This window comes from Stylophora pistillata, chromosome 8 (assembly GCF_964205215.1).
Source record: "Stylophora pistillata chromosome 8, jaStyPist1.2, whole genome shotgun sequence".
Classification (NCBI taxonomy): domain Eukaryota; kingdom Metazoa; phylum Cnidaria; class Anthozoa; order Scleractinia; family Pocilloporidae; genus Stylophora; species Stylophora pistillata.
In genome coordinates, this window is record NC_142526.1 from 6,920,001 (window position 1) to 6,947,901 (window position 27,901).

General features: G+C 40.0%; 2 protein-coding genes and 1 long non-coding RNA gene across 3 annotated transcripts in view; all 3 read left to right on the top strand.

Moving 5' to 3' along the window:
* The first annotated feature begins 1,503 nt into the window (after nt 1-1,503).
* The window catches only part of LOC148724718 (uncharacterized), a 51,019-nt gene continuing 24,621 nt past the window's right edge, over nt 1,504-27,901 (top strand). The window contains exon 1 of the mRNA XM_088731364.1: nt 1,504-5,140. Coding sequence (XP_088587490.1) covers nt 1,504-5,140 — 3,637 coding nt within the window. The remainder of the gene's footprint in view (nt 5,141-27,901) is intronic.
* LOC148724719 (tetratricopeptide repeat protein 28-like) lies at nt 6,163-7,889 on the top strand. Its single transcript, XM_088730234.1, has 2 exons — nt 6,163-7,217; nt 7,832-7,889. Exons 1-2 carry the CDS (start codon nt 6,163-6,165, stop codon nt 7,887-7,889), a joined length of 1,113 nt encoding a protein of 370 aa, XP_088586360.1.
* On the top strand, nt 22,422-27,539 carry LOC148724720 (uncharacterized). The gene is made up of 2 exons (XR_015990407.1): nt 22,422-23,971; nt 26,722-27,539. It is a non-coding gene; the product is annotated as an uncharacterized LOC148724720 (long non-coding RNA).

Genomic DNA, 27,901 nt, shown 5'->3' on the forward strand with positions numbered 1-27,901 from the left:
TTTGTGGCGGTAAATTTGAGATCGAAGTAGGTGGTTCGCACGTTACCTCATGCCACCATGCTGGTGGAGGTAAACAATTGATATCTTATTAGCTCCTTTTGTTCGTCTACCAGCATTTAAATTTGACCCGCATACACGTCAACGGTGAGTGACAAATGAGCCTAGGTCTTCCCAGGGAAGACTTCCTCATATAGCGCGCCTTCGTGTTTAAATCTGCTGACGATTTGTCCTTTCAGTGGCCTAAATAGTTAAACTGAGATTCTCTGTAATTTTTTTCAATCGATCAAGCTAATGTTTTGTTCTTCACCCCTGTGACTCTTGCTATCTGCCTTCATCTTTCTGTTACAGGTTTTAATTTCAATTTCTTGCTTTTGATTTCTGAATTCACGCGAACAACGCATCAAACTCAGCACGTGCCACGTGCCGAGTTCAACGGTGTGTTTTTTTAAGGTTTAAAATAACTTAAATTATTAGCTTGGATATTAGCTTCTTTGGCGTTCTTAAAGAACCGATGACCGACCTTAGGGAAAAAAGAACTCGGCGAATATCTAGCTTTCTTCACCTCACCCGTGGACAAGAATGCATTTTTATTTGCATTCAATATTGACAGGATAAGTTTTTCTTTCAGTTTCCAACTTCTGGTTTCACTAATCAAACGACCAGGAAACTGAACGAGGCACGTGTTTGTTTATAAAGATGAGCTGTCTTTCTCTTATAGTTCTATGGCTTCCGCCCATTATTTTGACTTTTCTTGAAAAAATTCACGTTTTTATTTTGTCAGAAAACATAAGAAAAATTTAACAGGTTTCACTGTCTGCCCAAACTAAGCCCATGTGGTCGTCAAAAAATAATAAAAAAATTTTCTGTGACGGATATCAAATCCTCAACTCAATGAATCCAAAAGCGAAGTTTTAAATCCGAGATCCTTTTGATAAAGTTTTTCTGAATTGCGTGCAGATGAAACATCAGCAAAAGGCATGGGGGGGGGGGGAGGGGGTAGGGCACTCAATGTTCATGTGAACCAGTTTGAAATTGTTTATTTATCGTTTTGCCATCCAAAGGAAGGTGGAGGATTTCGGAGATCAAATAATTTTTAGGGGGAAACGATGGAGGATCAGGCAATTAATTGTCTATGAGAGGGGGGATTAAAAAGGGTTCTGAGGAAGAACAGGACATACCAGAAAAAAAATTGACCTAAGCACTCCTCCCCCCATAGGTTGGGTCTAAAAGTTACATGTTTTCGGAAATTCGTAAAATCACGATTTGTCCAGAATCGGGGTTGTTTATACACAATTCATTAGCTATAGAAAAACGAAGAGAGAAAACTAATGTTCCCCTCGCACTAACAAGCATTCGTGGAAAGTGAGCACTGTCTAAACTTTTGCAGAGAGATAGCTACCAAGAGTCATGATCTAATTTAGTTATTTAAGTTTTCTGTATTTTAACCTGTTGATTTTTTTTCATTTCAGGAAAAGTATTTGGTAAAACAAAAAGGAGTACGTGATGACTAACACGAGTGAAATCCTACAGAAGATCAGGATAGGTTTAGATGTTGCCACATATCTTCTAAACACTGATCGTGGTACACAAGCCCCTCATTTGTGTTATGAATGTTTAGTCTTACTCAACAATCTAGGCTTTGATAGGAACGGCCTCGATGTCTCTGAGGTAATATTCAATGCGTACTACGCAATCTACAGTTACACAAACGCAGTACAATACATCAACAAACTTATCGCCATGTTCTACAATGCTGGAAAATCAATGATTGAACTGGGAGACAAATATCGAAGACAAGGTAGGCTTCCAGAAGCCAAGGAACTTTTTGGAGGCGCACTTGCCATCGCAAAATCAATTGGCTACAGAATTGAAGAAGGAGTGACCTGTGGAAGGCTAGGACTTGTGTTTCGATCACTCGGTGAATATCAGAAGGCTAAAGAATATCACGAGAAAGCTCTTGCTATCGCAACAGAAATTGGCGACAGGGAAGGAGAAGGGAGAAGGTATGGGAACCTTGGAAATGTGTTTGACTCACTCGGTGAATATCAGAAGGCTAAAGAATATCACGAGAAGGCTCTTGCTATCGCAACAGAAATTGGCGACAGGGAAGGAAAAAGGACACAGTATGGGAACCTTGGAAATGTGTTTCTAACACTCGGTGAATATCAGAAGGCTAAAGAATATCACGAGGAAGCTCTTGCTATTGCAACAGAAATTGGCGACAGGAAAGGAGAAGGGATATGTAATGGGAACCTGGGAAATGTGTTTGAATCATTCGGTGAATATCAGAAGGCTAAAGAATATTACGCGAGAGCTCTTGCTATCGCAACAGAAATTGGCGACAGAAAAGGAGAAGGGAGAAGGTATGGGAACCTTGGAAATGTGTTTCAATCACTCGGTGAATATCAGAGGGCTAAAGAATATCACGAGAAGGCTCTTGCTATCGCAACAGAAATCGGCGACAGGGAAGGAGAAGGGAGAAGGTATGGGAACCTTGGAAATGTGTTTCTAACACTCGGTGAATATCAGAAGGCTAAAGAATATTACGAGAAGGCTCTTGCTATCGCAACAGAAATTGGCCACAGGGAAGGAGAAGGGACATGTTATGAGAACCTTGGAACTGTGTTTGAATCACTCGGTGAATATCAGAAGGCTAAAGAATATCACGAGAAAGCTCTTGCTATCGCAACAGAAATTGGCGACAGGGAAGGAGAAGGGAGAAGGTATGGGAACCTTGGAAATGTGTTTGACTCACTCGGTAAATATCAGAAGGCTAAAGAATATCACGAGAAGGCTCTTGCTATCGCAACAGAAATTGGCGACAGGGAAGGAGAAAGGAGAAGGTATGGGAACCTTGGAAATGTGTTTCTAACACTCGGTGAATATCAGAAGGCTAAAGAATATCACGAGGAAGCTCTTGCTATTGCAACAGAAATTGGCGACAGGAAAGGAGAAGGGATATGTAATGGGAACCTGGGAAATGTGTTTGAATCATTCGGTGAATATAAGAAGGCTAAAGAATATTACGAGAAAGCTCTTGCTATCGCAACAGAAATTGGCCACAGGAAAGGAGAAGGGAGAAGGTATGGGAACCTTGGAAATGTGTTTGACTCACTCGGTGAATATCAGAAGGCTAAAGAATATCTCGAGAAGGCTCTTGCTATCGCAACAGAAATTGGCGACGGGGAAGGAGAAGCGTTACGGTATGGGAACCTTGGAAAGGTGTTTGACTCACTCGGTGAATATCAGAAGGCTAAAGAATATTACGAGAAGGCTCTTGCTTTCGCAACAGAAATTGGCCACAGGCAAGGAGAAGGGACATGTTATGGGAACCTTGGAACTGTGTTTGAATCATTCGGTGAATATCAGAAGGCTAAAGAATATCACGAGAAAGCTCTTGCTATCGCAACAGAAATTGGCGACAGGGAAGGAGAAGCGGCAGGGTATGGGAACCTTGGAAAGGTGTTTGACTCACTCGGTGAATATCAGAAGGCTAAAGAATATTACGAGAAGGCTCTTGCTATCGCAACAGAAAATGGCGACAGGAGAGCAGAAGGGACATGGTATGGGAACCTCGGAAATGTGTTTGAATCACTCGGTGAATATCAGAAGGCTAAAGAATATTACGAGAAAGCTCTTGCTATCACAACAGAAATTGGCGATAGGAAAAACCAAGGGAGAGTGTATGGGAACCTTGGAGCTGTGTTTCAATCACTCGGTGAATATCAGAAGGCTAAAGAATATCACGAGAAAGCTCTTACTATCGCAACAGAAATTGGCGATAGGAAAGGAGAAAGGGCAAGGTATGGGAACCTTGGAGCTGTATTTAAATCACTCGGTGAATATCAGAAGGCTAAAGAATATCACGAGAAGGCTTTTGCTATCGCAACAGAAATTGGCGACAGGAAAGGAGAACCGTCAGGGTATGGGAACCTTGGAAACGTGTTTGACTCACTCGGTGAATATCAGAAGGCTAAAGAATATTACGAGAAGGCTCTTGCTATCGCAACAGAAATTGGCGACAGGAGAGCAGAAGGGACATGGTACGGGAACCTTGGAAATGTGTTTCAATCACTCGGTGAATATCAGAAGGCTAAAGAATATTACGAGAAAGCTCTTGCTATCGCAACAGAAATTGGCGATAGGAAAAACGAAGGGAGAGTGTATGGGAACCTTGGAGCTGTGTTTGAATCACTCGGTGAATATCAGAAGGCTAAAGAATATCACGAGAAAGCTCTTGCTATCGCAACAGAAATAGGCGATAGGGAAGGAGAAGGGGCAGGGTATGGGAACCTTGGAGCTGTGTTTGAATCACTCGGTGAATATCAGAAGGCTAAAGAATATCACGAGAAAGCTCTTGCTATCGCAACAGAAATTGGCGATAGGGAAGGAGAAGGGGCAGGGTATGGGAACCTTGGAGCTGTGTTTGAATCACTCGGTGAATATCAGAAGGCTAAAGAATATCACGAGAAGGCTTTTGCTATCGCAACAGAAATTGGCGACAGGGAAGGAGAAGGGACACGGTATGGGAACCTTGGAACTGTGTTTCAATCACTCGGTGAATATCAGAAGGCTAAAGAATATCACGAGAAAGCTCTTGCCATCGCAACAGAAATTGGCGACAGGAAAGGAGAAGGGACACGGTATGGGAACCTTGGAACTGTGTTTCAATTACTCGGTGAATATCAGAAGGCTAAAGAATATCACGAGAAGGCTCTTGCTATCGCAACAGAAATTGGCGATAGGGGAGGAGAACGGACAGTGTATGGGAACCTTGGAGCTGTGTTTGAATCACTCGGTGAATATCAGAAGGCTAAAGAATATCACGAGAAGGCTTTTGCTATCGCAACAGAAATTGGCGACAGAGAAGGAGAAGAGAAAGGGTATGGGAACCTTGGAATTGTGTTTACATCACTCGGTGAATATCAGAAGGCTAAAGAATATCACGAGAAAGCTCTTGCTATTGCAACAGAAATTGGCGATAGGAAAGGAGAAGGGACAGTGTATGGGAGCCTTGGAAATGTGTTTCAATCACTCGGTGAATATCAGAAGGCTAAAGAACATCACGAGAAAGCTCTTGCTATCGCAACAGAAATCGGCGATAGGAAAGAAGAAGGGACATGGTATGGGAACCTTGGAAATGTGTTTCTATCACACGGTGAATATCAGAAGGCTAAAGAATATCGCGAGAAAGCTCTTGCTATCGCAACAGAAATTGGCGATAGGAAAGAAGAAGGGACATGATATGGGAACCTTGGAACTGTGTTTACATCACTCGGTGAACATCAGAAGGCTAAAGGATATTACGAGAAAGCGCTTGCTATCGCAACAGAAATTGGCGACAGGAAAGGAGAAGGGAGAGTGTATGTGAACCTTGTATCTGTGTTTCTATCACTTCGTAAAAATAGGGAGGCTAAGGAGAATGTTGACAAAGCTCTCGCCATTAGTATAGAAATTGGTGACAAAGAGATGGAAGTGTGCTGCTACAGAAACCTGGCAACTCTGTTACAACGGTTTCATGACTACCAGAAGGCCAGAGAGTTACTCGAGAAAGGGCTTGCTATCACCATCAATACTGGCGATAGACCACAACAATGTAGCATCTATGCAAGCCTTGGGTACTTGTCCCTATCGCTTGACAATTACTACGAATCGGAAAAATACTTTGAGAAAGCGCACTTGATGAGCAGCGAAATAGGAGACAACATGGCTGACTTTGAAAGTCTTCTCGGAATCGCTCAGTTAAGGATATCGGAATCAAAGCTTGAGGAGGCAATGTTGTATCTACGTCAAAGTATTCAAATTTATGAAAAGTTGCGACATTTTCTCAAAGAAAACGATGAATTTAAAACATGTCTCTTAGAAGAGCACGGTAATTTCCCCTACAAGTTGCTCAGTCGCATGCTGTGTGACACCGGAAGTGTGCGAGACTCTCTTAATGTGGAAGAACTAAGACGCGCTAGAGGCCTCGCAGAATTAATGGCATATAAACTCTCAATTGAAAGCCACATCTCAGCTGATTCAACATCTCGGGCAAGGATCGAAAGCATTGTGAGTCAAGAGAGCACTTGCGCTGTTTTGTACATTTCATACTGTGAGCGGCATGTTCATCTGTGGGTTTTAAAAGCAAATGGAGACATTGACTATCGAGTGAGCCCCGTAATGAAAATCGACACACTTCTGGCTGCAGACGTTTGCGATGTGGAGGAAATTTTTACAAAAAGTGCCTCCAGTTTCGGTATTTCACATGACGACAATTGTGAGGATCGATCTTTGGGTGACGATATCGTGATATCTCCTCAAGAGGAGAGCCGAGCAACCTCGCAAGGAGACGAACTCAAACGCAACGAGATGATTCTTCAACTGTGTTATGACCAGCTTATCGCTCCTGTCAAAGATTTACTCACAGAGCCTGAAGTCATCATTGTGCCTGAGAAGTGTTCATATCGAGTCCCTTTTGCTGCCTTGCTGGATGAGACAGTGGGAAAGTATTTTTCAGAAACCCACAGAATCCGCATCGTCCCTTCTCTGACGACTCTGGGGATCATTCAGGAAAGTCCGGGGGACTATCACAGTCAGACCGGTGCACTGGTAGTGGGTGATCCTTTGGCTGGTGAAGTGCTTTACAAAGGACGTACCCTGAAATTGACACCATTGTTGGGTGCACGAAAGGAAGCTGAGATGGTTGGTCGACTCCTGGGTGTTCAGCCTTTGTTAGGAGAGCACGCAACAAAGAAGGCGGTACTACACGCAGTTCATTCAGTGAGCTTGATACATCTTGCCGCCCATGGTAATGCAGAGAGAGGGGAGATTGCCCTGTCCCCCAATTGCACCACTAAAAGTATTCCACAAGAAGAAGACTACCTTTTGACAATGTCCGACATTTCAAAGGTGAAGCTGCGAGCTAAACTGGTCGTACTTAGCTGTTGTCACAGCGGGCGTGGAACGTTTAAACAAGAGGGAGTCATTGGAATCGCTCGGGCTTTCCTAGGATCTGGTGCACGTTCAGTGTTGGTGGCATCGTGGGCCATAGAAGACAAAGCAACAGAGCTACTCATGAAACTTTTCTACAAACACCTGGCTGCTGGAGAAAGTGCCAGTGAATCTCTTCACCAGGCCATCAAATGGTTGAGAGGCAACGGCTTCACCGAACCTGCCCAATGGGCTCCGTTTGTACTGATGGGAGACAACGTGACATTCGACTTAAAAAAAATAAGGTAAGCTTGTTTTTGAGTAATTTTGTGTAATCGACATAACCCATTTGAGCTTGTGAAAATAAACAGGAGCCTGCCTTTTTCTTTAATTAGAAAAACGTCTGCAACTATGAGGTTTTATTTTATGACGGCACATGCTGATGGTTTTTTCAACCCTCTAACTCCTAGAAGTGATTAACATGTAACGTCTCCCTATAATATCCATACATTATCCAGCAAACAAGTAATTACTTATCAGGTACAAGTTGTTCATGATCTAACATCAAATTCTCGCCACAAATTTACAAGAAAAGGTGTAGCAACTAGAGGGCAGAATTAAAAATCAGGTCTTGGGAGTTAAAGGGTAAACAAAAACAGGTTAAGATTCAGTGTAGTTTCTTAAGTGTGCAAGATGTTTACAATTATGCCATTGGTGTAAAAGATTGACAGGACAATGACCACAATCCGAGCGAAAATGTAATAAATAAATAATGAATAAATGAATCGATAAATCAGTGAATACGGTGAGAAAGCTAACTTTTATGTCTATAACAAGTCTAATGACGACGACTGGGAGATTATGTAAACGTAAAAAAAAAGTATTACACATCATTCTTGACTCAAAAGTTTTGTTTTAGGCAAAAAGAACTGACGAAGGACGAAAGTGACGGGGACAAGAAACAGAGTAGCGACTGATCCTTGACTCTCCCTCCCCTCCTGTTTACTGGAAGGAAAACTGGTATTTTTTACACAAAAACTTTTTAATTTTCTCTGCTCTTGTGGATGCTTTTTTTTACACGGCCCAGCTGTCCAGCAAGCGATGTCATTCGCCCAAAAGTTGTATTATGTTTGCCGAGGAGGAACAAAAATGAACAGATAATTGAAAATCAAAAAATAGAAAATGTTGAGTAAATTTTCCACGATGCGAAAATTATGGCACTGTTCTTTAAATTTTAGATTACAAAAAATCATTAACCTTTTTATTTTTTTAGGATATGATTCTGAATTTTACCCTCTAGCTGCCATAATTTTCTCTTTAAATTGATAAGGAGAATCAGCTCGGTAGAGGGTAAGAAAAAAAAAAGAAGTCACTCTTAGATTGATAGGTGTGTGTTCTGAATTGCCATAAGATACATAATGTGTTGATACTTTTTTATGAAGAGTTCATATGTAAATCACTTCAAGGAGTGAACGGGCGAAGGGCACAGGCGACGATATCTGGGCCGGAATGTTCAAAGCTGGTTTAAGATAACCTTGGGTTAGCGTGATATTTGATTTCAGATCTGAAAGCTTTAAAAGAAAGTTCAGTTTAACTGTTTTTTTCTACAATTTGATGATCCGATGCTCTAAAAAGAATAGGGAAAATTATCACCGAAAGGTTCTTGAATGATGAAATAGGGAAACCTGCATTAAAATTTAACGCTGGGTTAGTGCTAATCGGCCTTCGAACAACTGGACCCTGTTAATTTCTGGAACCTAAACTGTAATATAATAATCACAATAATAATGGTTTTGGCGATAGAGTGCTTTTGAATCGAGTGTTGTAAAACTGAAAGAAAGGAATCTCAACGGCCAATCAGAAGAAAGGAAAATATCTTTGAGAGAACTCAAATTAAAAACCGACCAATCATCCCAAAACGCGGGAAAAAGCGGGCGACCAAGTCGTAATTGTTTTTAGTTTAGCGCCTGATTAGTTGAGAGATTGGCGAGAGTTTTATCGACCAATCACAAAGCCAAGTAAGACAAAAGCAAATCTGGAGCCAGCTAGGATTACTTTCGACACTCAACTGAACATTGCTCTATCACATTATCATTATCCTTAACATTTATTTCTCGGCTTTGAGACTCGCTGGAAGAGAGTCCTAAGCTGATGTTCTTGTTGTCTATGTCTTTTCTTCTGACATAAGGTCTTACAACCAAAACGTTATTACCTTTTTTTGTTCTTGGAGTTTATCCTACTACAGTTGGTAATAATATCTAGACGATGGCTGTGATGGAAACCGGATTTCTAGGTTAAAAACACTCCGTCGAGGTGATTATTTTAGCTTCCAATCGTGCGACCTGAAGTAGGAATCAATTTTCTCGAATTTGCAAAAATGTTAGCCACACTTTGAAGGCATAAGTTCATATATTGAACCTCAACTTAACAAGTTGTAATAATAGTTATGATAATAATGATAACAATCTTAAAAGCGATAGAGTGTCGTAAAACCAAAACCGAAGTAGTCACAAGAAAATACGTTTAAGAGACCTTAAAGCAAAACCGACCAAACTGCTTAAACCGCTGGAAAACGCGGGCGACCAAATCATGAATGTGTTTTACTTTTGTATCTGATTGGTTAAGAAATTGGTGCAAGTTTTCTGAGTCAATCAGAGAGCGGAAGTAAAGTAAAACAAAGCAATTCCGGATTTACTTTCGATACTCCAATGAAGTTTGCTCCGATAGTGATCATAAATGAAACAAATAAAAACGAAAAAAGGCAATAGATTTGATTTTAAGCCTCACAGATTAAACAGAGCCGAAATAGTTTATCCAATTAATGATCATGATGAAAAGTAAAGAACCCAGAATGGCGAATCTCTGGAAGATTTTAGGAGAAATTGAGGTATCAAGTGTAGCTTGACGTTTCCATTAAAGATCGTTGTAAGGTACACGAATTCTAAACCATTTCTTTCAATGCAATCGGTGGAGGAATTCTCTTAACTCTCTCACAGTACCAAAACCTCGCTCTGAAGTCATCACTGCACGAGACAAACGCTGCTCCTGTTGGGGAGTGGGTGCTACAGAGAATGTGGTTGTTGTGACCTATGTCTTTTCATCTGATATAAGGTCTTACAACCAAAAATTTGGTAGTATTTTTGTCTCTTGGAATTCATTTTACGACAATTATTAATGATGTCTAAACAATACTGTGATGGAAACCGGACTTCTAAGTTATAAACACACTTCGTAGAGATGATTTTGACTTTTACTATGAATCTTGAACTATCAATCAGTTTTTATCAATTTTGTCAAAATGTTACCCACAGTTTGAAAACATAGGTTTATTTCTTGAACCTCTACTTAAATAGTTGTAATATGAGTAATGATAATATTAATAATAATAATAATGATATTAATAATAATTGCAAAAGCAATGTCAAGAGTGTCATAAAACCAAAACCGAAGTGTTGGAACTGTAAAAAGACGAATTTTGGCCACGGATCACAGCTAAAGATATTGGTTTCTTACGTTTAGGCTAAGAGCAGCCCCCACTTTAGGCGAAGTCTGTTGCGCGAGTGAAAAAAGCTTTCGATCTCCCGCTACGTGCTAACATTAACTTTTTTTCGCTGAGTTTTTTTTTACTCGCACGACGGACTTTACTGAAAAGGAGGGACCACTGGTAGTCTACTCACTTTGAGAAATAGAGGTTTCCCAAGCTTTTTTATATCATTTTCCTAATCAGTAGGAGCTCCTGTGATCAGATATTTCGTCAAGATTTTAGAAAATTTAAAGATAAGCTTAAACACGAAGGCGCGCTATAAAAGGAACCTTAGGTCCCACTGGACCATTTGTTAATCAACAGTCGTGATGTACAACTCTTAGAGTCAAGTCAGCTTGAGCTACAGCTACTCCAAACCAGTGAACAGCGGGCGCATTCCTCAAAATTGTTTTATGTCTTCATCACAATACAAGAATTCTTGAGATTTGTATTTCCTTTCTCCAATGGAAACTGTCTTTATTTGTGGCGGTAAATTTGAGACCGAAGTAGGTGGTTCGCACGTTACCTCATGCCACCATGCGGTTCTGTCCTCGTGTACCGGTTCACAAGAGCCGATACAAAAGACCAAACAATACACAATAGCTAACCAACAAAGAAAGAACAATGGTAATTCCCATGTGAACCGGTACACCAGGACAGAACCCCACCATGCTGGTGGAAGTAAACAATAGATATCTCATTAGCTCCTTTTGTTCGTCTACCAGCATTTAAATTTGACCCGCACACGTCAACGGTGAGTGAAAAATGAGCCTAGGTCTTCCCAGGGAAGACTTCCTTATATAGCGCGCCTTCGTGTTTAAAGTATATTTTTTCAATGTCTCCGGTTTCTGGATCTGAAAAATAACTCTGAAATAAATGTTTTGCCCTAACTACTTTGTTGCTCGTGTGCGGCCTGCAAAAACTGGGATTGTTCAGGAATTTCCATTGTTCTTGCCCCGGCCTAGGAAAGTGAAATTTCAACCGCCTCTCGGTTAGCTCAATGGATAGAGCGCTGGACTGTTGTGCGGGAGGTCGAGGGTTTGAGCCCCGGCCGGACCAGCACTCAATATCTTAAAATAATTGAGAAGAATAGACCACTTTCATAAATGGCTGCCGGATTAATATTCTTTTGTTTAAATTTAAATTAGCCTTTCTGGCCTCGTTCTCCAGTACAAAATTCGAAAGAATACATTATCTCAAGTGAGGCCAGAAAGGCTAATTTAAATTTAAACAAAAGAATATTAATCCAGCAGCCATTTTTGAAAGTGATCAATATGCTGCCTTTCTATAATATCAAGAAACGGTTAGATATTCTAGTCTTCTCGGATAGGGACAAATAAATGGAGGTCCCATCTCCTGCAGGGTTAGGGGTAGGAGACGTTAATTTCCCACGCATGAGATTACTGTGTGATGGTTGTCCTCCCCTGGGGTGGGTTGGATGGGTTACTGAGCCCGCAGTGATTGGCGGAAAGCTGTTGCGGTGTCCCTGCCTGTCGGCAAATCTTGTAAATAAATAAATAAATTTCAACCCGCTCTCCCTCCTGTTCTTACCCTTTGCACCTCTGTATTAACATCTATATTCTCCACACTGATCTCAGTACATTTCCTATGTTAACCACAAGGAGAATTTGTTTGACAATCAGGAGTTTCTTACAGTAGATTGGTGATCATTTCCATTATTCTCCTAACCTTTACATTTGATTCAAGGGCAGGGGCGTAGCCAGGATTTTTCAAAGGGGGGGGGAGGGGGTTCACAGAGGCTACTTACCAGATTGTCATGTCAACCTCCACGCCGTGCATGTTTTACTTAATGTTACAGTTTTGGCATGAGCAGTGAGAGTATACTGGGCAGGCCAAGATATTGTCATGGCATTTTCACCATCTGAATGTTGTAGGTTGTTTGCCCAAAAGAAGGCCTACCAAGGGGGGCTCACGGGCACCCCAGGACCCCCCTCTGGCTACGCCCTTAAAGGGTGATATTGTAAGGAGAAAGAAGCCTGTCAACTTTACGATCTAAAGGGTTAAAGTAGGTTTTTTCACTCCTCTGCTACTTATCCGCCGTTTTAATTGAGCTTTGTTTAACTTCCTGAATGCCTGGAACAGTCTACACTAACACAAGATGAAATAATATATCTCCGCCATGGTGTGCCTGTTCAAATTTTGCGATGTACCGCATGGGTTATTGACTCCACTAAAGCTACAACGAATCGGGACACGTGTTATTATGTGTTATAACAGGAAAACAGAAGACAAATTACAAGAATAATATTCATAATTATATGAACCATATGTCCTCCCCTCCCCAGACAATCCTAAAGAAAACCATAACGAAAGCTGACGTGAGCCGGTCCGAAAAAAGGTCGTCCGACTCTACACTCGCTCTTTTTTATCTTCCGAGTTACAGAGAACATCGCAAGCCAGAAAGTGAAAGCGTTTTAAAGGTCAAAACCTTCTTGGTGAAACTCCAAACAGAAAAAAATTCAACAGGATACTCGTAATTCATTAGCTCTATGTTCGAAGAGTCTCGAGTTTTCTTTTTCCCTACTTTAGATTTCCTTTCATAGATTTTACCTGTGGTTTTTGAAATTTTCTTTCACGCGAGATGATTAATGCATAAAAATTGCTGATGCGGAATATTGCACCTACAACTGATGAACCAAGCCCTGTTAACCCTTTACACCCTCATATCATGATCAGTATGCATATTCTCTAAACTGTTCTCCATACATTTCCTAACGAGCTGGCAAGGAGAATTTGGTCAACAAACAAGAACTTTGTTATCATTTCCTTTACTCTCGTGACTTTAATGTGTGATTGAGCTGTGAAATTGTGAGGAGAAATTAAATGCTAGTCCCTCTTAGCGCTTAAAGAGTCAATTTTGTAATTCCGAATAGCAAGGAGACAACAGGAGTACATGTATATTGTCAGTTCTACAACGTAAGGATCGTTGTCAACCTCACGCGACCCCAGAAATCAAAATTCACTGTAAATAAAACATTTATTTTCTTCTTAAGTTGGAAGTTGGAAGAAGCATCAATCATTTTGTTGTGAGTAAGGCAGTGGTTTGTTTGTAAGAAATGAGGCATACATATTGTTTGTAAGAAATGAGGCATAATTTACCATCCAGGGAAGGGGGTGGGGAATTGTGGGGGCGGGGGTCCATGGTTTCGGGGAACAAGGGAGGAATGAGTAGTCACCGACAGAATATTAAGGGCGGAGGGGGGGGTATAGAAAATTTTACAGTCAACTGATTTCCGATGACTGGGGAGGGGCATCATAGGAATATTGCAGAATCTTACGGGGGGTGATCAGGTAAATGTTATCGTGACACAACCAAAATCTTCCAGCTCCCCGTCCCCCTTCCCCTGGGCGATAACTGATGACCAGTCCCTAGGTTACAAGTGTCTGACAGGTAACAAATGTAGAGTAAGAGTTCTTGTTAACAGCTCACCCGTGTGATTCAAATTTGTCAGGAATAAAATTAATCTCACCATATCAATACATAGTGTATGACATTCGTGAGGGTGTGCAGGTACAAAACACTGCCCTATGTTTTTTGCGCAAAGACGAACTATAAAAATAAGAATCTTTGATCAGAGATAAAGATATTGGTTTCTTACTTTTAAACTACGAGTAGCCCCCCTTTTAGGCGAAGTCTGTTGCGCGAGTAAAAACTACATCTCCCCGCAGTGTGATAACATCGACTTTTTTTTACTGAGTTTTTTTTACTTGCACGAAAGACCTCACTGAAAAGGAGGGACTACTACTAATCTACTCCTTTGAGAAATAGAGGTTTCCCAAGTTTTTTTTTTGTATCATTTTCATAATCAGTATGAGCTCCTGTGATCAAATATTTCGTCAAGATTTAAAAAAAAACTTAAATGTAAATTAAAAGTATATTTCTTTCATTGTCTCCGGATTCTGGATCTGGAAAATAAGTTTTACTTTCATGTTATTCGTATGCGGCCTACAGATGCTGGGATTCTTCAGGAATTTTCCTTGTTCTCGCCCATTTGGTGAAAGTGAACCTTCAGCCCACTTCTCCTCGATCCTCCCGTTCCTGCCGTTTACACCTCTAAATTGATATCTATATTCTCCACACTGATCTCTGTACATTTCCTATGGTAACCAGTGTCACAAGGAGAATTTGTTTGATAATCAGGAGCTTCTGACAGTAGATTGGTGATCATTCCCATTTTTCTCAAAATCTTTATATTTGATTTAAGGGTGACATTGTCAGGAGAAATTAGAAGTCTGTTAACTTTACGATTTAAAGGGTTTAAAGAGGAAAATAGAAAGCGAAAGTTTTGCGAGCCACTTTCCCTTCAGTGCAGTGACTGAAAGCCTAAGAAGCTTGGAGAACAGAGCTGCTACGTTATGTTGCGAACTCAGGTGGTGAAACGATAGTCTAAAGGCGGCAGTGAAAACAAGACAATGTTTCAGCCGTCATCTAAAAATTTTCCCAAATTCTATTTGGTGTCCAAGAATCAGAAAAATTCCTAAAATACCACGAGTAATTCACGAAGGGGTCTCAGTTCTCAACTTTATTCCTACCATGGTGAGGAAATTAAACGCGAGGCGAACTCGCGAGAAGATCATGAGCCGTTTGCGTTCGCGTTCAATAATAATAACTTTATTAACGTGTCAAGATAATAGTAGCAGTAGCGGTAATAGTGAACTTTATTTATGTGTCGTGAAAACCTAGCGCATAGCACTAATTGGGGACACAGGGTAAAAGCTTTAAAAATAAGAAATCAAAAATTAAAAATAATAGCAGTTGTCCACTTAGAAAGGACACCTATCTACAATGCTAAAAAAAATTAATAATCCCCTATATTCCCCTTTAGTATAATTTCAGAGCTGAGCAAAGAGTTTCCAGCAATCTGATTGGTCGAGCGGTTCCTTATATGACGCTATATAGACGCTATAGACCGCCTCCCGGTTAGCTCAACGGATGGAGCGCTGGACTGTTGTGCGGGAGGTCGAGGGTTCGAGCCTCGGCCGGACCAACACTCAGGGTCTTAAAATGATTGAGAAGAATTTGTTGCCTTTCTATAACATCAAGAAATGGTTAGATATTCTAGTCTTCTCGGATAGGGACGAATAAATGGAGGTCCCGTCTCTTGCAGGGTTGGGGTAGGAGACGTTAATTTCCCACACACGAGATTACTGTGTGATGAATGTCCTCCCCTGGGTGGGATGGGTGGGAAGGTGAGATCGATGGACTGAAGCGGCTGCCAGAGGCGCCTGATATACTGACGTCTGTTCTCAACCTTAAACTGCACCCGTAATTCAGCCCTAGGCTGCAAGCGGTCAGAAACACTATATTATTACTATTATTATTATTATTATCATTAAATAAACCGCTCCACGCGGTTTATATATAATGTTAAAATAAAATGTTAATAAATGTTACTAAAATGTTATGATTTTAGAAATTTCTCTGTTGTTCAGCTCTGAAATTATACTAAAACAATTATTCCCCTCAGGTTCGGTGAATATTGTCACCAAGCAATACAATAGATTCCCTTTGTACATTTGTCCAATTGCATATGTTGTTAACTCTTCTTCGAGCTGTTGTCGATACGATAATGTGAAGCTTTTTGGAGGTCTATACAGGCCAATCTCAATAGCTGTTTTCGCCTTTAATTGGATGTCTAATACCATAGGCTTGATGGTTTTGTAACTCTTTTCTAGCGTAATTCTTTTAAAAATTAATCAGAGGATACGTAAGTTAGGATCTCTCCTCCTTTCTTTATTTCGTTTCTGTACAGCCCGTAACTATGGGTGGTATATTGACTGTTAGGATTGGAGGAATCAATTTTGGATTGGAATAATATCATCCGTATGGTGAGATGGGTCTGAAAAACTATAAAAAAAGCATGTTTTACTTTTTGATTCTAAAGTAGGTTGATCCGGGAGGAGGGCAGGAAATAAATAAAGTAATAAATAAATAATAATCATTGTAAACAAACATTCATTTGCAGCGCGTCGCCACAAGCAATCTGTGCATCTTTCGTAAGATTATTCCATACTCTGCAACTCAGTGAGCATTGGAAGGCGTGCATGTCAAAAGTCAGAGACACGTTACAAGAAAATTTTCCGACTGAAACACGTTCCTCTAAAATATAAGTGAAAGCAAACATAACACGACATACAAAAGCTAATCTAAAGTCGACATCTGTCAATGAATGCCTGGTTATTTCAACACTTCACAAAACTACAATGGACGGTGTCATATTCATACATAAAGTTATTTCAGAATAGTTAGAAAACTTGTCGATAAACGCACGTTATCTTGGCATTCCTGTCGTCTCAACATGTTGGATAATTCAACCTCAAGTTCGGTAACAACAAAATAAACAACAACATCCGATAACTGGTTGATCAGAGAATTGGACAGACGTTATGGTGCCTTTAAAAAACCTCTTGCTTTTGATAAAAATATCGGTCGCACTTATCATTAATTCGCTGCTAGTGTATTTGGAGACAGCCTTCGTACCTTCACTGACAGCGTGCTTGGCAAGTTCACTTGGCAAAAGTAAGCGTGCAGCAGTTTGGATTTCGTGAGAGCTCATTGTCGACTTCTTGGCGTACTTTGTCAAGCGAGATGCCTCCATAGCTATGTGCTCGAAGATATCGCTAAAGAAATAGTTCATGATGCCCATGGCTTTGGTTGCGATTCCAGTATCAGGATGAGCTTACTTCAGAACTTTGTAGATATACAGCGAATAACTTTCCTTTCTCTTCAGCTTCTTTTTCTAATCTTGTCGACTGCAGCACCGGATTTCATTCTACCAGCTTTCTTCTCCGCTGAAACATCACGGTAAGGCTTGGGTAATTTCACTATGACCAGACAAAGGCTCACCCTCTGCTAAATCATACTCTTCGATACACTACGAACTTTAATACTACATTTTAAATTGCAATTTCGCAATGCAAAGTTGCTCAGCTGCCAATTTTATAAAGCACGCGTACTGACGATGTATCACATTTCACTATGAGATCAATCTTTGATCAGTTACTTCTGGAAGTTGAAATCCAAAGGTTACGAGGTCAGCATGAATTTTGTGATTAACGGATTTCGATCCGAACGGGCGATGAAGTTACCAGTTACAAAACTTAAACGAAACCTCCGACAGCTCTCCACTTTTCATACGTCTTATAGATGTTAAAACGAACTAAAAAGATACCTGCCAGCTGCACGACCACACTAGGGTGTTTTCAAAAATGTCAGTGAAGGGAGGTTAATATATTCGCCCAAAATGAGTGTTTTCGTTTTGCTGTCGATTATCTACATCGATGCATTTGCGACTATCCTCAGCAATAAAACGCTGGAAAATGACGAGAGGAGCGACAGCATATATGCATTATATATATGCAATATATATCTGCATCGATGCATTTGCGACTATCCTCAGCAATAAAACGCTGGAAAACGACGAGAGGAGCGACAGCATATATGCAATATATATATGCAATATATATCTGCATCGATGCATTTGCGACTATCCTCAGCAATTAAACGCTGGAAAATGACGTGAGGAGCGACACCATATATGCATTATATATATGCATCGATGCGTTTGCGACTATCCTCAGCAATAAAACGCTGGAAAACGACGAGAGGAGCGGCATCATATATGCATTATATATATGCATCTATGCATTTGCGACTATCCTCAGCAATAAAACACTGGAAAACGACGAGAGGAGCGACAGCATATATGCATTATATATATACATCGATGCATTTGCGACTATCTTCAGCAATAAAACGCTGGAAAATGACGTGAGTAGCGACATCATATATGCATTATATTTATGCATCGATGCGTTTGCGACTATCCTCAGCAATAAAACACTGGAAAACGACGAGAGGAGCGACATCATATATGCATTATATATATGCATCGATGCATTTGCGACTATCTTCAGCAATAAAACGCTGGAAAATAACGTGAGTAGCGACATCATATATGCATTATATATATGCATCGATGCGTTTGCGACTATCCTCAGCAATAAAACACTGGAAAATGACGAGAGGAGCGACATAATATATGCATTATACATATGCATCGATGCATTTGCGTCTATCCTCAGCAATAAAACACTGGAAAACGACGAGAGGAGCGACATCATATATGCATTATATATATGCATCGATGCATTTGCGACTATCCTCAGCAATAAAACACTGGAAAACGACGAGAGGAGCGACATCATATATGCATTATATATATGCATCGATGCATTTGCGTCTATCCTCAGCAATAAAACACAGGAAAACGACGAGAGGAGCGACAGCATATATGGGACGCATTTTTCGGTCGACGTTCCTAACAGCGCCTCCTTTTTTCACTTGTCTTCTTAGAAAACGGAGCGTTTAAAAATCGGTAATTTTTCAAAATTATACACTTTTACAACTGGTTTGGAAAGTCTCCGTGTTCATCACCATTCTCGGGTGTCCTACTGTAGGTTAAAGGCAAAAACGCAACAAAAAGCTCTGCGATTTGGAGCTACAATGCCTCATTTGTGTGGATGTGAAACTTATCATTAGCTGATTTTAGCGTGAGTGTTTCTTTTATGTACGCTTAACGCAGCTATAATTAACAAATGGTAAACACCACAGCGTACACTATTGAGTTATGGATGCACGCGGGAGGTTGCTAAGCACGAAAGAAGCGTAAGAGTCGCTCGAGGCGATAGCCGAGAGCGACTCTAGCTTCTTGAGTGCTTAGCAAACCTCCCAAGTGCATCCATAACTCAATAGTGTACGCTGTGGTGTTTACCATTTGTTTTATAACATAACATTGATACATTGTAGCTAAAGAGTTCCCGTTTATTTAACAAATCTTACGCGACCAGAAAAAACAAGCGCGCGCGGAAAAATAGTCTTTGCATTTGCTCACGTCAGCAGCGTACACCCATGGGCAAATGGGGAACGCTAAATTGACCAATCAGAGCGCGCGCTTTACTTTGGTTATGTTATAATTTATTTGGCGTCGATCAATTCGAAACTTCCACATCCATCGTGGGACAACCCCTCCCGGTATTTGAGCTTTTATAGATTGGCTCGGTCAAATTGCCTTCTCCTCCCGGGCCAAAATTGTGTTCAAATGCCGTAGTTAAGCATAACTTTCTCTCCAAGGATTCTTTGAGTGATCAACGTATGTCGTAGATAGTAAAGTCATAAATTAGTTTTTGGTGCTGCTGTTGGGTTTTTAGCTAATAAGCATCATTCCACGTAAAAAGTTTTTTCCAAGCCATTCGCTCACGAAAGCAGACTCTTTACCACGAAACTCCTCCAGTTTAAAAATTAAAAACACGTGGATTACGCTCGACACCTCGGTTCAAATTCCCCATTCCATCCAGGCAAGGTTCAAATTCCCTTCTACCCAGATACAGACGACCGTCAAATTCCGTGGGTTGCTCAAGGGAGGAGGGGGGGGGGGGGAATGGTCGTGCAAGTTTCGAATTGATCTGTCTATTAATTGGCCAGAGAAGTTCAAGTTTATTCATCCCGAACAACAGCTGTAGCTGACTGTGCAGACTGAAGATGTCTTGATTAATCCAACCATTATGACATAGTTAGTAGAGGGGACTAACTATGGTTATGGACTAACTATGGTTATGATAGGAATTTTACATTCTTATAGATTATAAAAATCAGGAACGATAATCATTTTAATCATTTTACATTTTAATCAATCATTTTACATTCTTATAGATTATTAAAATCAGGAACGATAATCATTAATCAGCGGTAATCCGTATAACACTTTAAAATGGCGGACAACAACACGGAAGAAAGGTCTTAGCACCAGACTCCATGATTCCCCATTTCTCGTAGCCCGTTCTATGTTCCCCGTCCCCTTTCTTCTTTCTCCGCTCTCTGTTCTCCGTTCCCAGTTCCCCGTTCCCTGTTCCTTCATTTCGTCGTTCTCCGTTCTTCGTTCCCTGTATCCCGTACCTCGTTCCCCATTCTCCATTTCCAGTTGCCCGTTCTCCTTTCTTTGTTCCTCATTCCCTTCCCCAATTCCATTTCTCCGTTCCCCGTTCTTGATTTTACTAACATCCAACTAAAGCGAAAGTTTTAAACGTCTGTCAAAGTTTCCATTGATCCACATAGAGCGCGTATTCAAGCGAGTTCAGCGAGAATCACTCTTCGCCAAAGAGACAGATCGGATTCTGAGCCTGTTTGGGGTAAGATTTAATATTCTTTATTACAATTGTCTGCGAAAAACACAGGGCAGTGGTACATTCTTAATGATATTGTCTCTTGATATGATATTCTTAATGATATTGTCTCTTGATATGATATTCTTAATGAGTTGTCTCTTGATATGATATTCTTAATGATATTGTCTCTTGATATGATATTCTTAGTGATATTGTCTCTTGATATGATATTCTTAATGATATTGTCTCTTGATATGATATTCTTAGTGATATTGTCTCTTGATATGATATTCTTAATGATATTGTCTCTTGATATGATATTCTTAATGATATTGTCTCTTGATATGATATTCTTAGTGAAATTGTCTCTTGATATAATATTCTTAATGATATTGTCTCTTGATATGATATTCTTAGTGATATTGTCTCTTGATATGATATTCTTAATGATATTGTCTCTTGATATGATATTCTTAATGATATTGTCTCTTGATATGATATTCTTAGTGAAATTGTCTCTTGATATAATATTCTTAATGATATTGTCTCTTGATATGATATTCTTAGTGATATTGTCTCTTGATATGATATTCTTAATGATATTGTCTCTTGATATGATATTCTTAATGATATTGTCTCTTGATATGATATTCTTAGTGAAATTGTCTCTTGATATAATATTCTTAATGATATTGTCTCTTGATATGATATTCTTAGTGATATTGCCTCTTTAATTGGGGAAATTTTTTTCCTTTTGTTTACACTGTTGATGTTATAAATTTTGTAAATATTGCATAACAATAAACTGTATCGCTGGCCATAAAAACCATCACCCCACTGAGACCTTCTTAAACCTGCTGACGATTTGTTCTTTCAGTGGTCTAAATATTTGAACTGAGATTCACAAGTTATCATTTTGCTCTTTCTCCGCGTGACTCTTGCTATTTGCATTTATCTTCCTTTTACTGGTTTTTATTTCAATTTCTTGCTTTTGGTTTCTGGAGTCACACGAACAACGTATCAAACACGGCACGTGACACGTGCCGAGTTCAACGGTTCGTTTGAAAGGTAAGCAGCTAATATACATTAAAATAGAAAAAAAATGATTTCCCTTTTCTAAACAATCTAAAATAATTTACATGGAAACTTGATTTAATAAGTGGTAGGAATGCAAGAGATCCAAACAATCTCAGAAATTGAGGAAAATTTTCCGTTTTAAAGTTTGACGCGAATATAGATTTTTAAACAAAGTAAACTGGTTTTTGCCACCCTTAAAACTTCACCTCCAAGATCGGATTAGCAATTCTCCCTTCTTGGTCACATACATTTTCTTTAAAAAAAGTGAAGAGAATTTGATGTTGGGTCAAGATAGCATCCTTACATTAATTAGTGAGTTATTTGAGACGATCGAATCTTTGAAGAGCTTTTTTTTGGTCACCAAAATTTTCTTCGTTGAAAATCGCTCAGCCTTATTCATGAACTATGTAGCTGTACTCTTTGTAGCTTTCAATAGGCTAAGGTGTGACGCACTCTTGGTTTCCCGCCATCTTTTTTCAGCTCTATTTCTATCCCTCTTGGCCTTTCTAATCTCATCATTGAACCAAAGAACACGAAGCCTTTATGCAATTGCATTAGTCAACATGGATGCATGCTTGTTAAGCATGTCCTTTGACGTTTGGATATAACATCCAAAACGATGGATTTCAAATTTCTGTTCTAAATAATTTTGGCAAATAGAGATAGTTCTCCGCGGCTCAAATAGAAAATCCCCGTGGTCAGAAATAAAGCTGTCAGCTCGGGAAGGAACTTTAAAAATCTCAACAGACTGCCGAGTTATGACCAAATCAGAGTATGGCCCAGGTGTGGGTAGGCTCAACTACATATCGTTTATGTCCAGATAAGGTAATGAGGTCTAATAATTTAATGGAATCGCAGTCATCAGGCTTGTCCCAATGAATGTGCCATTCACTCTGACGAAGGGCTAACGCTCGAAACGTCAGCTTTTTTATTCATTACGGTGGCCAATTTACAATTTCAACTGAGTTGATATAACCAAATTACCTTGTTACCCCCAGCGACGCAGCACCATAGTTTCTTTAGAAACTTTTAGCCTTTATACATTTGTCCCAATGAATGTTTGGGTCTCCAAAAATGACCAACTCCGCTTTAGATGACACGACTGACTCAACATAACCCGTTACTTTAACAAGAAACGTCGCAGTTGTTACTATAGGATTGTCTGGGTATGGTGGTCAGTATATGACCAAAGATGAAGGCTTAAGAGGTTCTGACTGGACAAACCAGTCAGAAAACTCAAATGGTACCTTCCCGTCTGCATCAATCTTCCTAGCGGTAAGTGAACCGCGGTAAATCAGGGCAGCAGCACCTCCATGTCTACTAGAACGAGGCCAATCTACCATGTTGTAGACAACAGGACAAGCCTCACTTTCTAACACTTCTCATCCTTCGTACAGAGCCACGTTTCAGTGATGGCAAAAACTTCGATCTTACTTTTGCATACGTAGTCCACAAAATCCGCAGTGTTATTTCTGAAAGATCGTGCATGCAGCTGGCCATTAGCAAATCCTTACCCTGTATTGACCGTTTATGATTACATTTCTCTGTGCATTGTTTTTTGAAGTAACTATGGGGTTCTGTGCCGGGTTCAGTTAATGAACCAAATCACCAAGCTATTGGAAGATGAAAAGTAGCCGATGCATGTGAGTAATAGTTGCATGGACATTTATGACGCTTGATCTTGGGCCTTGCACGACAAAAATACACACAATTTGTTGATAGAGTAACATTGTATTCCGATACCAACCTGCAGAAAAGATCATCCGCAACGCCCATTGCAAAGCTACGGTGATCACAACGATAGATGTAGCATCCAAACATATCTAAATTACTTGTGCGCCAGCGAAAGAATGCAACTAATTAATCGCAGATAATCCAAACTTTTCATCCTCCAAAAGCGATGCATGGGTGCACATGCTGTTATGCTGCTTTTCGTTAAAGTTGAATCATTATGCAAGTAGCAAAGTTGGTGTAAAATTAGGATAAATACGGAGCACACAAAAGAGAAGCGTCTCTTCATAATTTCACGCATTATGGAAAAATTAAAGATATATGATATAAGAATATCAACTATTAAATAAAATGACAAACCTTTTTACAAAGGATATTGTATAAAAATTCAAGATAGCGAGAAATATCCATAAATTGTAATTTAATTCCTGAAACTAACGCTGTACAACACTGCTATGACATTAGGATGAACTGAAGAAAATCTATGGGACCAGAGCAGAGAGAGAGGAAGAGGCAAAAAAATACATCAGTGCCGATGATGAGGTGGGTGTTGAAAAGTGAACTGTGTCATACGTACGAGGCATTGAGGAATTCAAGATAGAAATAAAATAACCATCAATTGCAATTCAATTTGTGGAATTAACGCTGAACAACACCTCTATGACACTAGAATGAACTGAAGAAAATGTACCGGACCAAAGTAGAGTATTGTAGTCAAACGTCCAACACGCTACATGTAGTTTAATCGATTTCACGAAATGTACGATACAAGCGAAAAGCGATGCGAAGCAAGCGTTATAAACGTTGTATGACTAGGACGGCTAGGAACACGAAAATCAAAAACGGAGAAGACGGTAAGCGAACTGGATTAATGAAACGTAGCGATGACAAAAGCACAAGTGCCCTAAAAAACGCATGCAAAAGGCCCTTACGAGACGAAATTATGCGAAAACACATAACAATATTGATTACGTAAAAGCGAAAAAAACACAGAGAATGCGATAATGAGAGAAAAAAATGCGCGTACAAACGAGAAAACAAACTAAAGAAACAAATACAGCCATGCGACAGCAACATGGAGAATGTCAGCATTGTATGCATCGAGGATACTTCCTCTTATTCACGACTACGTCTCTCTTTGAACTACTTTACTGCAAAGATAGTTTGGTAACCTACCTACCAGGACCTCGGCATTGATTATTCATGATATCATGCTCTCATCCAATAATTGCGTAATTGATGCTCGCGGGAAGTTTGGAGAGCACAAGAGAAGAGAAAGAATTGCTCGAGAGCTCTTTTAGCATCCAGCGTGCATCCATAACTCGATATACGGAAAGTTAAAAGCATGAACCAATTCTTTTATGACATAGCATGTATATACAGGTCGTGCATGATCTCGCGCAAGCCAAGTATATTTCTGATCGGCCCCCCCACTAAATCAATATTTACAACTAGGTCGCTTTAGGAAGTTCTCCATTCTCCGAAAAAAGCCTTCCACTTCAATTTGACACTTTTGGGCACTTGTAAATTTTTATTGATCTCGTTCAGGTGACTTGTTATCTTTGTCCAGCAATTCCAATGATCTGCGAATGAACTTTCATTCTCGCCAGCTCATTAAGTATAGGTAATTGCATGGGACGAGCAAAATTCATATATGGATAAATATCACCTGTGTTTTCAGAAGTCGCCGAATATGTAATTTGTGATCATCCAAATTAGCATAAATTAATATTTGCCGGCATGTGTCAGAGAAGTGGAGGCGGGTGCGAGGTGCGCGGAGAGTTATGGGATCGTGGTTAGTAAGTTGAGGGCGTTAGTAGGGCGAGGCATTCTACGGTCAGCCTTCGTCTTGATAAGTCGTTAGGTTTCGTTTTCGTTCAAATTGATGTATTATTCATTTATTTACTTTTATTTCTTAAAATATTGTCATGTTCACGTCAGGTATTACCTGGAGCTGTATTCGCATATTTTCCTTTGTAACTGTGCATAACGTGTCATTCATAGGATAAGCTGAAACTCCGAAGGTGGCATCAATGCCTTGGTTGGGGTTACACTATCCCCTCTCTTCCACTTAGAGGTTTTAAGGGTTTTTCGTGTCCGGCTGTGGTGCATTTAGTTTCCTTCAATCGCGGTACACTTTTGTAAAGATGTCAATTTGGTGGGAACTTTTGAAAACACAAGTGATATTTATCCTTCATTTTAGGGAGAAACGTGCGATTGTTTGCATGTTTATAATATGAAGGGAAAAACTTTACGTTATTAAGAAGGTCATCATGAGCGCACGCTTTAGCGGATTTCGTAGGGGGCTATTTTAGTGTTCAGCTAGCGACAATGAACTGTAAAACGCACATCTCGGCTAAATGAAAGTTTATTTTTGTACCATACCGCCAAAATAATGAAACCAACCCTTCTAAGAAGCATTCGATGAACTTGTAATACTTAAGGGAAAATAAATCAAGGCTTTTTTATGGTTTTACTGAGTTTTAAGTAATTTTTCCCGAGACAATTATCAAATTTATGGAAAAATGTGTATCAGGCAATCAGCACTTGGTAACTTTGCCCTCTATGTATGAAAGCGATGCTCGCAGTAATGAACATTACTGATGTAGTAGTGAAATAAGCCTCCCCCCCCCAAAAAAAAAATTATATATATATATATATAAATAAATATACATATAATAATTTTTCAGGCCTTGTTTTACTACTACATTAGTAGTGTTCATATTACTGCAAGGATCTCTTTCGATTCATACATTTCTTGAAACCGCAGTACACATATATGACTTTCATATATTCAGATTCTTTGCCCTCTATGTTACAAGGTTGGAAAGTTCGATCTGCGCGTCAAAGTCAAAAGGGAGAGAAGCAATGTTACCAACTTTGAGCTGGAGAAAAGTTTTAGCCTTTGTGTAGTTTTTATCTGAGGAAACAATTTTCCAAAGCTGTTTTAAGCAAAGTTGTACCGTCACGCTCCTAAAAGGGCCTCAACGGGGTTAACCAATAGCCGTAAAATGGCCAAAAAATTTAGCGGTATGGCGTTGAAATTGATAAATTTTAACCGATGGTCGTAGAAATAGTGAAACGCAAAAAACTATCTGGTAACGACAATGGAATGATATTAACCGTTAGCCGTAAATTGACCAAAATCTTTAACCACTAGCCGTGAAAGCCATCACCCCATTGGGAGCCCCTCCTTGGGGGACTTAGGTCTAGTTCATTAAAGCACTTGCATCCAACGTCTTTATCCAGGGACGCTAATGACGAATAATCATATCCTTCTGTCTGTTTCTTAGGATTCAGAGTCAAGTGAAGATGAGGAGGGAATCAGTGTCGAAGAGCTCAAGAATTCAGAAGGTTACAAGCTGATCTTGAAAGCCCTAGACGAGTAGGAAAAATCCAGCGTAAAGTAATTAATGTAAAGACTGGGCGCTCTACTTGTAAAAAGCTACAATTACTCATGCAGCGAAGTTGAACTTTAAAATCAGTTGTTGAAATACCGCTATAAATCACATTTTGTAACTTATACTTTTTCCTCGTCCCACTCGAAGTTCGTGTTCTAAGGTGGGTTTAAAGCTGTGATACATCACATGTTCCAGACCAAATGATACATCTTCCTTTTCACCACCGTGCAGAGATGAACCAACCCTTACAGCCTACACACATTATTCTGTGAGCCAGGGCAGGTGTCATGAGGGTCTCGTTTCAGACATTTCGAGCCATCCTCACCAACGAGTCATATTTAAGGCTCTTGCAATTGTATATTTCAGTATTTCTCATACTTAGACACTCTATTTCGCTCTCTATAAATTGAAGATGCCGGCTGTCAGATGCCAAGACCTCAGTACTTCTAAGTATTCCCATAGTTAGGGAGGGTTTTAACAACGGGTTGTGAAAGGGATTCCTCCGTTCTTAGAAGAGCATGGAGATGCCCCTAGATTATTTGGGTTTGTTTTTCAACCATTCTAATCTCATTGATAACTAAAAGTAATTCAAGAGAGCAAGTGTCCATTTGTCAAATAGTTCGGTTGTACTTGTCCGGTTTTTAAAGCAAACCATTGTATAAAGCAACTGCTACAGTGCATATAAATAAAAAGAAAAGTCTATTTGAAAAGTCAGTATTCAATATCTTGTGATTACAAAGGCGGACGGCGTTCGCGCATGGGGCTACTACCGGTCTGTTATGGGTGCTACCTTCAATGGTGGAGACTTAGTTAGGTTTGCGTTATTCATCTCACCAGACTCTCTCAGCTCAAGGCAGTGTCTGGCGGCTGTTTCACTTTTGGCATTTCCCGAGTGTGCCGGTCACTACAGTGCTTTTTCCTTCGCTTTCTTTTCTCAAACTTATCTGGGACACTAGTAATCACACGCGACCCTAACAGGGTCTTAGCGACTGTGCGTGTTTGTCTTACATACAATAATAGTACTGGTGAGCCATTTATTCTTCCAGACAACATGTCACGCCATTCAAGTAGT